Source organism: Amorphotheca resinae, assembly GCF_003019875.1.
Source record: "Amorphotheca resinae ATCC 22711 unplaced genomic scaffold M430scaffold_2, whole genome shotgun sequence".
Taxonomy (NCBI): Eukaryota; Fungi; Ascomycota; class Leotiomycetes; order Helotiales; family Amorphothecaceae; genus Amorphotheca; species Amorphotheca resinae.
The window spans coordinates 308,828-323,479 of NW_020194472.1; the positions used below are offsets into that span (position 1 = coordinate 308,828).

At 52.3% G+C, this 14,652-nt stretch overlaps 6 protein-coding genes across 6 annotated transcripts; 2 read left to right on the top strand and 4 right to left on the bottom strand.

The window, feature by feature from the left end:
* Positions 1 to 133: 133 nt before the first annotated feature.
* M430DRAFT_15785 (hypothetical protein) lies at positions 134 to 2,344 on the top strand (the record flags this gene model as incomplete). Its single annotated transcript, XM_024863327.1, has 1 exon — positions 134 to 2,344. The coding sequence occupies one exon, from the start codon at positions 134 to 136 to the stop codon at positions 2,342 to 2,344; it is 2,211 nt and encodes a 736-aa protein (XP_024723640.1).
* A 57-nt stretch (positions 2,345 to 2,401) lies between these two features.
* Positions 2,402 to 3,192, bottom strand: M430DRAFT_197712 (hypothetical protein). The gene has a single exon (XM_024864146.1). The coding sequence runs from the start codon at positions 2,922 to 2,924 to the stop codon at positions 2,460 to 2,462; it is 465 nt and encodes a 154-aa protein (XP_024723641.1). The 5' UTR covers positions 2,925 to 3,192; the 3' UTR covers positions 2,402 to 2,459.
* On the top strand, positions 2,774 to 6,208 carry M430DRAFT_197728 (hypothetical protein). The gene is made up of 8 exons (XM_024864147.1): positions 2,774 to 3,168; positions 3,718 to 3,803; positions 3,859 to 4,255; positions 4,317 to 4,421; positions 4,475 to 5,337; positions 5,424 to 5,789; positions 5,862 to 5,980; positions 6,180 to 6,208. The coding sequence occupies exons 1-7, from the start codon at positions 3,028 to 3,030 to the stop codon at positions 5,920 to 5,922; spliced, it is 2,019 nt and encodes a 672-aa protein (XP_024723642.1). The 5' UTR covers positions 2,774 to 3,027; the 3' UTR covers positions 5,923 to 5,980; positions 6,180 to 6,208.
* Positions 6,209 to 6,259: 51 nt separating this feature from the next.
* On the bottom strand, positions 6,260 to 10,045 carry M430DRAFT_32895 (hypothetical protein). Its single transcript, XM_024866248.1, has one exon. It carries the CDS (start codon positions 9,966 to 9,968, stop codon positions 6,723 to 6,725), a length of 3,246 nt encoding a protein of 1,081 aa, XP_024723643.1. The 5' UTR covers positions 9,969 to 10,045; the 3' UTR covers positions 6,260 to 6,722.
* Positions 10,046 to 11,936: 1,891 nt separating this feature from the next.
* Positions 11,937 to 13,923, bottom strand: M430DRAFT_15789 (hypothetical protein; the record flags this gene model as incomplete). The annotated part of the gene is made up of 2 exons (XM_024863329.1): positions 11,937 to 13,478; positions 13,537 to 13,923. 2 exons carry the CDS (start codon positions 13,921 to 13,923, stop codon positions 11,937 to 11,939), a joined length of 1,929 nt encoding a protein of 642 aa, XP_024723644.1.
* A 135-nt stretch (positions 13,924 to 14,058) lies between these two features.
* On the bottom strand, positions 14,059 to 14,422 carry M430DRAFT_197765 (hypothetical protein). Its single transcript, XM_024864148.1, has one exon. It carries the CDS (start codon positions 14,402 to 14,404, stop codon positions 14,195 to 14,197), a length of 210 nt encoding a protein of 69 aa, XP_024723645.1. The 5' UTR covers positions 14,405 to 14,422; the 3' UTR covers positions 14,059 to 14,194.
* Between the last annotated feature and the right edge of the window lie 230 nt (positions 14,423 to 14,652).

A 14,652-nucleotide genomic window follows, 5' to 3' on the forward strand; every position in this document is an offset into this window, starting at 1 on the left:
TGCTTTCGCCGCACAGAGAGAGAGGGTCGTGACTCACCAAGTTACCGTCAATTATAAATACGAGACTCTTCGCCGCGATTTTCTCTTCTTAATTTTGCCGACAGACAAGGCTCTATCCAGGTGACTCTCAGCCATGGATAACACGTCCGTCGAAACATTGCGCGTTCCCGGTTTCGGCGGCTACCCGCTGGAGGACGAGATGCCCGTTTGGAGTCGATTCGCCAACGGCATTAGAGAATGGAAGCAGGTCCCGGCAATCACGCGACGCGAGTTCGCAATGGTCGCCGTCATGAACGAGCTGACAGATCGAGTCGATTGGCAAAATGGCATTTTCGATCCATCCACGGTTGACGGCTGGCGCAAAGACGCCATGGATTCTGAACCGTTGATGAGCAACAAGGCATGGGAATGGTGTGTGGCAGAGCTGCGAGACAAGGCGGCCTACTTGAAAGAACATGGCTACGTTCGCGTGTTGGACACCGGCTCGTGTGTTTGCAAGTCAGATACGTTGGCACCCGATTCGCTCTGCGCACAGTTACAGTCGGGACTCGAGCCGGTCATTGCCAAGCACCGGGACCGTGGCGAGGCAAGCGGCATCTCTACCTATGTCGATCCTTCTCTGTATCCGTTGGTTTACGGGACAAGTCTAGTCCTATCTCATGGTGGCCAGGTCATGCGCCACGGCCAGATCAAGGGCGACGCAAGTTCCGGCTTGGAGAGGGCACCAGATCTCCCAGACAAGAGAGTTGGCTCCGAAACCGTACAGAGTCGTATGGGAGATACGCGCCATCGACCGTGGGAATATGTCTTTTCAGACTTGAGCTGGCCAGAAACGGAGGCATATCTCTGGTCGTACAAATACCAGTGGCTGCCAAGCGACGTTGATTTTACGAACCCTGGCAGTACTAGTGTGCGGCTGGCTTCATATATCAATAATCTGAGTGATGTACAGGGCAGTCTGTACGCCTGCATCGAACAGCTGATATCGTCATGTATCGAGCCCTGGAATGGTTGCCTGATCAAGGGCCAGCCAGGCTGGAATGATGAGTCTATCAGGCTCGATGACGGGGGATACGCACCGTTTGGCAATGTCAGGAGACAACGAGGGCGGGTGCCTTGCAGGATTATAACGTATGGTGTGGAGTGGGTTAATGAAGCCGAAGACTGGATGACCACTTTCGACGGATCCCGCCGGAAAAGGCTTGCCATGTATGACAAGCTACGGGCAAACCTCAAGGCCTTGAAGCAGGAGCAGCCTCTAAGGGATGCAGACGAGAGGGAGTGGACAAAATACAACTTGCGGATCAAGGAGGCCGAGTCTAAGATCGATGGCCATGACATGAAGCATGTTAGGCCGCTACCTGAGCCAACGCCGGAGCTATGGGCAAGGGCAAAGGAGTTTCTGGAACGACCAGAGCCCGGATCGGACGCAAGAATTGAATTACCGGAAGGCTGGGAGAAAGTTGTGGGCACACTGATCAAGCAGAGAGTCTCACGTTTCTTGCATTTTAAGCACCCGGAACCAGGCACGGCTTTTTCGTATGAAGAGTGGAAGTCTGGTACACATGATGGGAGAGCAATCGTTGACATGGTCACACACAGGCCGATCAGACCTGACGTCATTCCTCCCAGGACTCCCCACGAGACCTACAATGTTAAACTGCAAGACTTTCGGAACAAAGGTCTCCAGGTTATTGTCAGAGTCGAGGGAGTTGAGCTAAGCCCCGAGAAACCAGAGTATCCGGGCAGTGCCTGGACTATAGAGGGACAGAAGAACGAGCATATTGTTGCAATTGCCATGCTCGCATACGACGTGGACAACGTTACTGCAAGCGAGATATCCTTTCGCCAGGAGACCCAAGTCGGCGAAGCTTTCTTTCATCACGGCCCGTTCCTGTATGAGGGAAATTATATCGGTTCGTGGTGGAACCAGCCGGCCCACGCCAAGTACAAGGGCTGCCAGATGGAGCAGATTTCCGAGGTCTTTGGCTTTGACCCGGCCCAGATGTGCGGAGACCTCCACAACTTTGCATTACCCGTACAGGAGATTGGAAAGGTTGCGCTCCCGCAGGGACGGCTGCTCGCGTTCCCTAACGTCATAGAATATCGACGAGAGCCGTTTCGCTTGAAAGATGCCGAAAGGCCAGGGCATCATCGGGTCATGACGGTGATGCTTGTGGATCCTAACTATCGAATCTGTTCTACGAGGAATGTCCCCCCACAGCAGGCTGAGGGACGATTTACTGCGGAAGAGGCGGAGGGTTTCAAAAGTGAGTTAGAGAAGGAACATGCCTGGATGCAATATGCGAGATACAATCTCATGGGCACATTCTTCTTTTGCTAGCGGAATCGCGCGTCTGCGGTCCAGTTCGAATAGCTCTACAGTACTTCTATGAGCGCGGTCAAGCATTTGCCCAGTCGACCCAAGGTACAGTATTTGGCTAAATTACATTATCAAATCAAGCTTTCACGCGGAGGTTCAGGCAGCCGTCGCAGATGCGCAGTATGCTGATCCAAAGGAAATGACCGTGGTTGCAACCGCTGTCCCACACGCCCCATTCGCACAATCGCGGATGCCATATCCGAAACTGACATTCTGACAGAGACACGACGGCACAGGAGAGGCACATCCCAGAGTGGAATACTGCCCAATCATGTTGTTCATGCAAGTCTGACCACAGGCCGGAAGCTGAGAAATGGCAGTGATTGTCGGGGTGGCCGTGACGGGGAAGGTGGTCTCTGTGGCCTCGGCAATGGCGCAGTAGGATGAGCCAAAGGCAATGACGGTGCTGGCGGTCACCGTGCCGCAGGCCCCGTTGGCACAGTCGCGGATGCCGTAGCCAAAGTTGACGTTCCGGCACAGGCAAGCTGGGGTCCGGGGAATCGCAGCCCAGAGTCGAGTACTGGGCCAGCATGTTGCTCATGCAAATTTGCTGTATCCGAGGTCAGTAGGGTGTCTCGAGGGCCAAGGGGTTACGCAAGGGGGTGGTGAGGAGGATAAGGTACATACACCGCAGGAAGGAAGTGATGAGATGGCCGGCAGTTCTTTGTTTTCGTATATCCGTAATGGGTCGAAGTCGGACGGATGCGGTACAGCGAGTTATTTGTAGTAACAAAGAAGCTCCTGTACATTGTATAATTCTCGATCTGCAGTCATCAAATTATGTTGTAAGTACAAACTTCAATTCAAAGTGTAATTTGAACTTTCATATCCGTTCCTTGATTTGCGACCAAGATGGCTGGAAACACGGCAGGCCAGAAGCCGGAGTTAACTGAGCTTGCGGCGAAGTATAAACATCCAACTGGGAAGTTTCACAAAGTAATTGCACATAGTGGCAAATCTGGCCTCACGCCCGTGCCAGAGTTGCGTCCAGATGCTCCGGTTCCATTCGCCGAGGTGAAAAACCAAGACAAGATAAAACTGTATCAGAAGGCTAGGAGTCGAGGGTTTACAATGCAGCTACTCGTGGACATGGAGGCATTCGCGCCATTGTATAAATCATGGCTCAATGAAGGTTACGAGGAAGGAGGAGGAATTGATTTCATGAGTCTTCAAACACCAATCCACGGAATTTTCGTGCGCGAGAACTGGGAGCGCCCGCTTTGGGATCATCTTGGAAGATTTCCTCTAGGAAATGGTAGACGGGGATATTGGGAGGTCTGTTCGGAGTGATATGCTAATCAATGATCGCCTGAAGTGGTAGCTGACTCTCGTAGGGCCAGAATGAGGTCGTGTGGAAGGCGTTGGAGCCATGCTTGAGATTGGCGAGTTTATTTTTAGCCAATTCCCATACAAGTCGCTGGTATGTTCTTTTAGGCCCCCCATGAACAAGCATTAAAGACTAATGGATTTGATAGGTGGGATACCCTTCTATTTGGAAGGTATGAAGAAGTTATGGATGGTATACCAAATGAATTCAAAGGACAGCTGCTCAGGTTGAAACCCAACCTAGATCGTGCGACGCTGGACTACGACCAACATCAAAAGCAGTTTCAGGAGTTGCTGAAGCACTATCAGATCGAGTATCATCTCATAAGTGGTTGGACAAATGCCAGTACCGGGCTGCCCAATAATCCACGAAGGGGCTCATGGAAGCATGCGACAACCAAGGAACCTCTATCTCCCATGAGCAACCGTATAGAAGTCTATATATCTTACGAGCTTCTTGAGCCTCTCTTGAGGAGTGATCTTACTGCGGCAGAAAGAAAGATTGATACTTTTCGATTTATGGTTACCTTGTTACATGAATGCTGTGTGAGTTGTCTCTCGAAGTGGCTGAACAAGTTGAATGGCTGATCAGCAAAACGGTGAATAGCATTCTTTTTGGATTGCAACACAAGAGGATTTTAAAAAAGACTATAAGGAGCCGTACTTCGGAGAGGAGTGCTTGTCGGAACTTGGATTTTCTATGGAACATGCTGTCAGATATCGCAACCTACCTATCCTCATCATATATATGTTAACTTCTATTAGGTTCTTGGAGGGACACCAATAGCTCTCTCAGATTTGCCCACTCAAGGCCTTGGCTCTGGTCTGGGAATTTCTAGTGGGGCAATCTATTGGAGTTCTTTCTTCACTAGAGAGAGTGAAGACTACAAAAACCTGCCAGTCCTGTTGCCAGTGCCGGAAGATTGGGATTACAAGGACTTCTTCCCTATACCCATTGGGTATTTCGAGGGCCTTTATCGCCCCGAATTCTGGATCCACGTCCAGAAGTATGGCGCTGAAGCAGCACATATGGGACCGAAGGTGCACGGTTCCCGTTGTCGCATCGATCCTCAAACCAGAAGGCCACTTAAGGATCAGTGGACCCTAGAACCTGATGGGATTATAAAAGACGGGGTGACTATATCGGATTCAATGAGCGAAGACGAGAAAAGGGCTGCTGAAGTTGAGAATCTTCGACGAAGGCGAGCTGAGCGGATACACACAGCGCTGCATCAGTCCGCTGATGATCGAAGAAAGGCAGCCGATTCTCTAAAGGCTAGGGACGGACTTCACAACGAACAGACTGTTGAGAGCGAAGCTCCTTCCAGCCAGACTCCTGGCCACGGACCTTCTACTGCCCGAGACGACGACGACGCCACGACGGAATATAGTGAAGATGTTCCTCCATCTTGCCGCCGATTCTGGACCATTCGCCGCTATCTCCTCAAGCATCGTAATCAGGGCCAACTCTGCCTGGACACGATGAACTTCGATATGCCCGAGCATACGCTTTTCCATTACATCAATAGGTATGGTGATGATAGTGACCACGAGAGTCTACCTCTTACATTCGACGAATGGCGAGAATTCCTCAAAGAGTGTGCTTCTTCTGACCGCGAGCTATTAACGTAAGTGTTCCCCCCCCTCCCTCTATCCCAAGCTCCCAACCCTCCTCTCTTACCAAACCCCCTAACCAACCCTCTCCCCAATACAGCTATAACAACAGCAGCGGCATCGGCCTAATCCACTGGACCGCTCCTCCCCCCTCCCCTTCCCCATCCCCCGCTCCTCCCCTCCCCCCACCCAATCTCAACAATCTCAACAACAACACCCTCCCATCCCCCACCGACATCCATGATTTCCGCACCGCCTGCCTCGTCTCCGATTGGACCCTTACCTGCTTTCCCGATTTCGACATTGACTTCTTGCGGCTGCGCGTCAACTACGAGTTATGGCGCGCGGATCATCCGCGCTGGCGCCCCGTAAACAGGAAGAGGAGACCTTGGGAGGGTGGCATGTCCAGGAGCTTGGTGTGGCACTTGGTGGATTGGCATGATCGGGAAGGGGGGGATCTTTGGCGGTGAGTTTTTTTTGCCTGTTTTTTTTTTTTTTTTGGTTTATTCGGTGCTGATAGATGTGCGTGTGTGTATAGATGGGGACCGAACGGGCTTGCTAGACGGAGACTCGATACATGGCCGCAGGGAGGGAAATAAAATAGCCCTTCTTTCAGATAAAGGAACCAATCAAAAAAATATAGCAAGCAACATGTGGGTAAGAACATTTAATCCTTCCTCATATCTACCTACCTACCTACCTACCTACCTAATCTTCATCTCACTCCCCCCCCTCCCCCCCTTCTTCCCCCCTTTAAAAGAGCTCCCACTCAATTCCAAGTATATATAAGATCCCAACCCTATCTATATCCTTCTATCTTCATCACATCCCATCTCTTATCTGATCTAGAATTTAGCATAGAGATGATATGATATATCACGAAACCCAAACCAAAGCTTCAAAAGAGTGAGGCTTATAATGCATATGAGGAGGGAAAGAATTAATGTATCATTCCCATCTATTATTTCTATCCTATCCTACCCTACCCATCCACCCACCAACCCACAGCTCCGCAATGAAATAAAAACGCCTCTGCTATGCATTCCCACCAAAGAAAAAGAACGGGGGGAAGTGAAGTGAAGTAATACAATAATTACAATACAATACAATAAAGCTAGCCTAGCATAGCGGAAGAAGAAGAAGGGCTAGCTGCTAGCTGGCTATGCCGTATGCCGTATGCTTTGTTTGGTTGAGGAATGAATGGGAAGAACGCCGGATATTATGCAACCCCTTCCTTGCTTGCCTGCCTGCCTGCCTGTCTCTGGCTCTGGCCTCTCTCCGTGTGTGCGTTTCGTCATACATTACGTGCATCCTATCCTGATCGAATATCCATCCCTTTTTTATTAACTTTTGTTTTTGATTTTGATTTTGCTTTTTCTTCTCATCACTCGTGAGGAGATCATTGCATAACGCTCTGTCTCCACCTCTCCACCATCTCGATCTGGCCCTGATTAAGCGGCTGCTGGAAATTCAACATGTTCATGCCCATCATCGCGTTCGGCATCTGCGGCATGTATCCCATGGCCATGCCGTTGAACCCCGGCGCATACCCCGGCGCCGCGTATCCCATCCCCGCGTACGGGTTCGCGAACATCGGGTTGCCGAAACCCGCGCCGTAGCCCGCGCCGTAGCCGACGCCGAGACTGGGCTGCGGGAAGCCGCCCGCGTTGTAGGGGTTGTAGGTGCTTGGGCGCTGTTGCGGTTGTCGAGGGATGATGCCGCCTTGGCCGTCGTTGTAGATCCCGTTCCGGAAGCCTCCGGTTGGGGCGTAGGATTGGCGCGAGTTGGGGAATGCTTGGGAGGAGAGGTTGAGCATGGTGCTAGACCGTTGTGCGCTGACCTTTTCGTGTAGGCCTAGAAGACCCGTGGTGGGAGGTCTGGTATATGATGGGGGACGCGCCGAACCTGCCGCTGGATGGGCTTGTAGGACATCGGCCAGGCTGTATCTCTTTGAGAGTGGTGGGTGTTCTTCGGATCCGGTGCTCTGGGCTCCACCGTTCTGGCCAACTTCCTTAGCTCGTGCTTGAGCCTCGGCTTGTAGACGTTTGCGACGCTGGCCCAATGTCTCCTCGTCTTCGGGCACAGGGGATTCTTTTCCTTTCCCTTTTGCGTCCCCGTTCTTCCCATCGAGCAGATCACCGCCAAACTGGCTCATCATCTCGGTTGCAAAATCGCCACTAACGGGCCGAGCCGAGGGCAGAGCGGCCCCTGATTCTTCACCCTCCTTGCCGAGACTGACTTGTGATGTTGCAGCTTCCCCAAAATTGGGTGTAGTCAGATTCATCATTGTGGAAGCCCGATTCATCTTCAATTTGCCTTGTAGTCGGTCTCGTCGCTTACTTAAGGGCTCGTTATCTTCCAGCTCGCGGCGTTCCAACAACCCTAGAGGACGGTTGAGCTCTTGACCCAGCGCCTTCTTGGAAACTAACAAGGCCAATGGGACGTCTTCATCGTCGTCATCGGAATTCCCTGCCTCTTCTGCCGATGGATCTTCCCAAGCTAGAGTGACCCTCTTCTGTTTCCTCGTCTTCTGCGAATGTTGTGCGACAGCATCGAGTTCCAAGAGAGTTGAATGTAAGCCGTTAGGGAATGCAGCAGTCAATGGCCGAGTACGATGCTTCTGTTGCTGTTTTCGTAATTGTAATTCAGCGAGAAGCGTCGTTGGTGGCCCATGATATTCTTCCTCATCTGGCCTAATTCCATGCTCCGCTGCTCCATCCTCTTCCTCTTCTTCTTCCTCCTCATCGTCATCGCGGATAATTCTCCCCGACCTAATATCTGCAATCGTAGCCCGTCTCTTCTCGTTCTCGGATTCCAAGAGATCGCTACTGCTCGCCCGTCGGCCGCGGAGCAGGTTGAAAGAGCTTGTCCGCTTCTTAGCTTTATCATCTGGCGCAAGCAGATTCGTAGAACTTTTGCTGTTCTTTGGCTTCCCGTAGACTTCCGCACCAAGGTGACCAGCAAATGCATGATCCGTGAAGGCGCTCACTGGAGCATGCGCAGATGCGTCGAGGATACTATCCAGTGTCGCCACAGCAGATTGCTCCTTTATATCCACTATCTGCTCCACTCCTTGAAGTTCGAAGAAGACATTGGCCCTCAATTGTGGGGGTACATGTCGAATATCCTGGGTGAGCCGTCTCCCTCCAACGCTCGTCCGATGATGCTGCGGTACATATTCGAGTTGCTGAGCCTCGTCATCTTCTGGCAAGTTCGGTTCGTTCTCGATCTCCAAAACGTCCGGTAGCCATATTGCGGACTGGTGGGCCCCTGGAGGTAGATTGCTGAGGACCTGTGCTCTCCTCTTGTTTCTGGCCATTGATGATGGCATCTTAGATAGCTTCTGTGGCAGATTAAGCATCATGGGCACAGGTGCTGGATAGTATACCATCTGTTGTCCTGTAACTGGATCTTCATATGATAGAGGTTGTTGCATTGACAGTCGTTCTTTCGCAGACATGCTCTGCTGATCACCTGCAACGCTCGCAGGGCCTGAGAGCACACCACCTGAAGCTTCTCCCCTCTGAGCCATGCCAGATCCGTCCAAGTGTACACTTGCAGACATTGATCTCTGCCTCGGGGCTGAATGGACGCCATCGAAATCCGCAAACATCTTCTGTGCCTGGTCGAGTGTGTTGCCCGAAGCAGATGTTGGCGGCCGTTCCACCTCCTCCTTCACTTCAGGGGTTCCCATCTGATTGTCGAGAAGGTCCACCACCTGCCTTGTGAGAGTCGGAAATCCTTGGTCTTCAGCAATAGACGCTTGCCGGGAGACGACCGGGGACATCTCTGATGTACGATTCACGAAAGAATCAAGAGGTCGGCCCTCTAGCTCGGGTTCCGGACGAGAACTAAACCGTGAACTCTTTGATGCAGACCTTCCCCTGCCGCTCGCCGTGAAAGACCCTTTAGGAGACATCATGAAGCCTGCAGGTGAATATCCCCCTGATCTTGCAAGACTATTTGTTTCGACAATCGAGGATGCGTGCGAGACTTGTCGTGATACCGGTGGCATCTCAGCTAGAGACATCAGAGAGGATCTGCGGCTGTCGTTCCGCTTCTGCTCGGCCTGCAGGGCGCGGATAGCATCATCAATTGACGAGGTCATGCTCAGTCGCTCGGCCGTCTTCTCCAGATGCTCGATGTTCCCCGTGTACGCCCCCTGAAGCGTCTGCAGGTCGGGAGTAGGATGTTGGAGAGGCAGACTCCGGCCGGACGGCGAGCGCAGGATGGGTTCGGATAGAGTGCTGGGGCCTGAGGGCCGTGGCTGAGGAATGCTCGAAGGGCCAGACGCCTCATCGGTTGGCGATCCCTGGACGTGGGCATGCTCTTCTGGCGTTGACGGGGTCGGGGAGATTCGTTGCGGCTCGTCGTAGTCGTCGTCCTCGACCATATCGTAGACGCTGCTGGTCATGGTGGTGCGCGAGGTGATTGACTGCACAATGCTGCTCAGGGCGCGCGCACTCGCCGACTCTGCGGCATTGAGGATGTTCTCCCCATGGCCAAGGCTATTTTTGGAAGCGCTGCCGTTGAGATCTGGTGAAGCGAGGCCCGGACTGGGAGAGCCTGAGGTGACGGAGGCATCATCGTAGTCGGACTCGTCGTGGTCGTCGCGATCGTGCTGCTCCAAAGCATCGTACACCATGGTGGGCAGCGGGCGACGAGGAGGAGGAGGAGGAGGAGGAGGAGGATTTGACTTGACGGGGGCAAGAAAGAGTGGATGGATGGAGCTGTGGGCGGGCCAGGCACGGAGGAACTGAGTATGTATAGTCGATGGATTATATTTAGCAGTGCGCTGTGATTGGGGGACAGCGCGTTACGCGGGTTTTACTTTTCCACCTGACAGAGCAGACTACGAGAGACCAAGTTTCTCTAATAATCTAATTTGATGATCGAATCGAACCGAGCCGACGACCATGCGGGAGCCGGGCTGTCAAGGGGGATGAAAAGGAGGAACTCAAGACGACTCTGAGATCTTTATCCCATCCCGCGCAGGTTCAGCCGTGTGCGCAGGATCCTGCTGCTGCATATATCCTGTGCAGTATACATGTAGATAATGAATGGCTTGCTGACCAAAGACAGCTCTCTCTTTCCGCCTATCTCTCTCTCTCCTTCTCTCTCTCCCGACTGTATCAAAGCCTAGACCGATCAATAGCTTTCATCAAGCACAACCCTCTCCCCTCCGTATCTTAAGGTAAGGTTATTACCTACCTTGTCTATAGGTAGTGTTGGCGCCATCCAACGGGCCATGGAAAATCCATACTCCTCTCGCCATAGCATTGCTGATCCCGCGCTACCTCCCGTATCCATGATAACCATCATTCATCATGTTCAAATTCCCATCTCATCATAATGCACCCCTCCGGGACCCCTTTGTTTCTCCTACTTTGTCTCTCCCGTCTATATATACCTTATACATAGGGCACGCTATCCCCAGACTTTTGCTCATCCATAATCATTCATCCGCGCATTTTTCCATTACAACTACTGCGCGCATCGGGAGTAATCTTCCAGCCCCCTCGTCCCCTTCCGTACTACTGGCTACATGCGAGGCGCAACGCAAGGCTCTGCCAAGCAAACACATACCTACATCCCTTATCATGCCCGCAGTCTAGAGCTCTCGATAGCCGTGACCCCGTGCCGATCGACTCGATAATACTGCGGTGTGTCGATGTACTTACTTACCTACCCATCCAACCTTATCAAGATCCTCATTGCGAGGATATCCAAGATTTCACCTTTCACCTCCTGTATGGTAGGTATCTTAGATAACAGACCAGCCCCTCCCGTCCCTGTTCCCGTCCCTGTCCACCCTTGCCACACAGCACACATAGGTACACATATACACACATGCGTAACAATACATTACCCTACCATTCCCTCCAAGCCCTCCAATGTCTCTATTAACGGTGTACAACACATGAATATGACAGGGGGCCCAAGATTACCACTTACCACCCAACCCGTCTATCGCTATTTCATTTCCTGCACATACTCCTCCGTAGCTACACAGGTTAGGTACCGAGTACAGTACCATTCGGAGGGAAGGCCGCTCGCAGGATGGAATTGCGTCCGCCTCTGATGATGATAAGGTTTGTTTTTGTTGTTGCTGGCAGTCTAGGATCTGAGGGGTAGGAGGGCACGTGTACACGTAGATCACTTTCATCACAGTCTTGGAGGGGGCGGTCGCGGCACAGCTCACTCATGACATGTGCATCTTATCTCCCCAACGGAAGCGGAAGCAGCTGAAAATATCACTCGAGTCTTCAAGAGGTCGATATTCAAACGCCTTCGCTTTTTCGACTACAGCGACCGAATTGTTTCCTTGTCATCTCATTTCCTACTCCAATCTGCTCGTTATGCCATGCTTCTCCTATCAAAAATATACATTGAATGCAGACCGAACAAGAACCATCCCTTAAAAGCACCTCGCATGTATCTACCACGTGCGACAACGTCCTAAGCCCGAAAGAGAGAGAAACCCCTAACGCCACGCTCGGTTCCGATTTCTTTTGCCCCTTTTTTTCTGGCATATGAAATTCAAGATTCTGTAATGGAAAAAAGAGCCTCCTCTGTCTTTTTTTTTGCCTCTTCACCGTGAGTAGAAATGGGTTTAAATGGCCCAGCTGCCCCTCCTGGCCCTCACACCCCAGGCACTGGGGCTTGTGGCCCCTTGCGACATGCTGGGATTCTGTCGCGCCCACTCAAGAATATATATCCTGAGGGCCTTCCACCTCGCGCAATACCCGGTGTAATCGCCGTTCTTTGTATTGTCCGGGGCCGAGCCATTGCCATTCGAAGGCGCAATGCCAATGTACCCTTTCGCATCCTTCTTGCAGTCATCTACTCTCAATTCTTCTTCGGGAATCCGACTAATCCTAGCCAACTCTGCGTCGTACTGTCGAGCGAGAGATGGATATCCTAGAGACAGGTAGTTATAAACCTGCGTAACGAACGCATCATTGAACTCCTCTAGTAACGCGTCTTCAGCCTTGGCTCTCGCCATCTCCGCATCCAAGCTCTCATCAATGCTCGCCATCATGCGGATGCCCGAATCCCGACTCATGGGCGACGAAGTGCCATCAGTACGTCCCCCGCGAGCGAACGCGGAAGAAAACGGGTCCTCGTGCTCAACACGTGGGGTCTGTATCAGCGTGGGTCCGGGCATGTTCGGGCTTAAATATTCCCCCGATTCTTCAGCCACGCAATATCCGCCCCACAACCCTCCCCCGTGCTCGTCGCGGTTGGGAGCCACATCGATCGGTTGGTCTGATTCGAACTTTGTTGCTTTGGGTGAAGGGCACATGCGGAACTTTAAATCTGAGCCGAGCATGGGCGGCGAGGCGGCTGAGCGCATGGAGCGTAGCTCGGCCTCCTTCTGAGGATCTTTAATGGCATCTTCTGCTGCGAGGAAGGGGCTAGCTTTCCCGGTGATGCCATTCGTCCAAAAGGGATCTGCAAACGTTGGTGATGCAGCCTCAGCAGCGATCTTCTTATTGGTTTCTTCTTCTCGGAGTCTGTTTAATTTCTCTTGGTGTTGTTGCATCTCTGCAGCGGCCCAACCAGCCTCTGCTGTAGACTTGCGCCGGATAACAGGGGACAGTTCGGAGTCATCGAGTAGCATCCCAATGCCCTCCACCGATCCAGCTTCAGAGGCAGCATCTACCTCCCTATCGTAGAAATGCTCCACGATCTCGTGAAGCGATTCATTTGGAAACGCTGCCAGGGCTTGTTCCTTGAGCTGCTTTTCCGCCGCCTTTGCTGCCAAGGCAAGAAGATATCCCGAGAACCTCTCATCACAGCTCTCGCGCGTGCGTGACAATTGAAACCTCATGACTGAATCGTCTGATGATCCAATTGAGCCCGATAGAGAGGGTGTAGAGTCTTCACCACTCATCTCTTCCCCAGAATTTTCTGTCGTGTCCTCTTCTGAAAATATAGCTTCTAACTGAGGTTGGAAAGAGTTCTGTCGAGTGCTCCTTCTTGTATTGTTATGTGGGCGCATTGATTGCTGTCTTCGAGGTCCTAATGGCTCGATCTGAGCTTGTACACCATAAGATCCCGCCTCGGTGTCGACCACAACTCGGGGACCTCGGGGACCTTTTAACTTGGGCCGGGACGTGTATATGTTTGGGACTCCAGGGGTTAGATCCGTCTAGAATTGACATAACGATTAGCAAAGGCCAAGCATATGTAGAAATATGTATATATACCTTATCGGTGGGTAATGTAGCCGGTCTCGAGTCCCCAGCCCTTTTCGATCTCTTCGTCGTCTCAATCAACTCGGGAACAAAGCGCCTCCTGGGTTTAGGGGTCTCTTCAGGCGGTGGACTTTGCGGGGAAGGCTCAGGAGAAGGGAGAGACTGTCCCGCCTTGTCGAGCTTGCTGCTCTTAAAGCTTATCTCGACGGGGACGGGGACCAGGCGTCGCTTCCCCGCATTGTCATTCCTCTCCACCGCTGTACCACCATTGTCCCGTTTACTGCTTCGAGTAGTCGTTTCTACGGGCTCTGGGGCGAATCGTCGGACCTTCTTGACCGTCTCCTCGACGGGGACGGGCTGGAAGCGCCTCGCGGGCGGCGGGGTCGAGATGTCCGGCATCTTGGCGGGCGGTATATATTTCACTGGGAGCCTTTCTCGACCCTATTTGCGTCAACAGCGCTGGCATTCCAGGAAGTCAGAGGAATTGCCAGATCGTCGTGCTTGCGCTTGTGATCAAATACCGGTGTGCTCTGTGGTGCGTGCACTGCTAGGGGGGTGTTCGTAGGAGAGGGAGTGCCGCCACAACGTGCCAGTTCTGGGGATCGTGGACAGCCAAGAGCCGATTGGAGATCGTACGTAGTGCAATGCAGCTTGAACAGCTTATCGAGGGTCAACGGACATCGCACATGATATGGCGAGTTGCGGGGAGAGGGTTGGGATATGTAATAAAGAGGAGCGCTTGAGGAATAGAGAGAGGGAGTCGAACCACGAGGGTATAAAGAGTGTTTATTGTGAATGATGGGGGGGGGGGGGGGGTGAAAGCGATAAGGAGATGGCAATTAGTTGACCAGCGGATGACGCTGTTTCGAGAACATTTCATGATATTACTAAGCAAACGGGTCTCCCGGCGCGCCAATGGGCGGTCACCTCGCCCTGATTAGGTAATTTCACGTGGTCGTCCTGATTCCTCGGCCGAGGCCCGGTCTTCGGAGGGACAGCGCAGCAGCCACAACGGAAGTGTTCGAATTGTGGCGGGACCATCTCATGCTGCTACCAACCACAAGTTATAACTCGTGCGGTATTAATTTGCAGTAGTGAGACTATGGCTGAGAGCGGCCGCAAGGAATG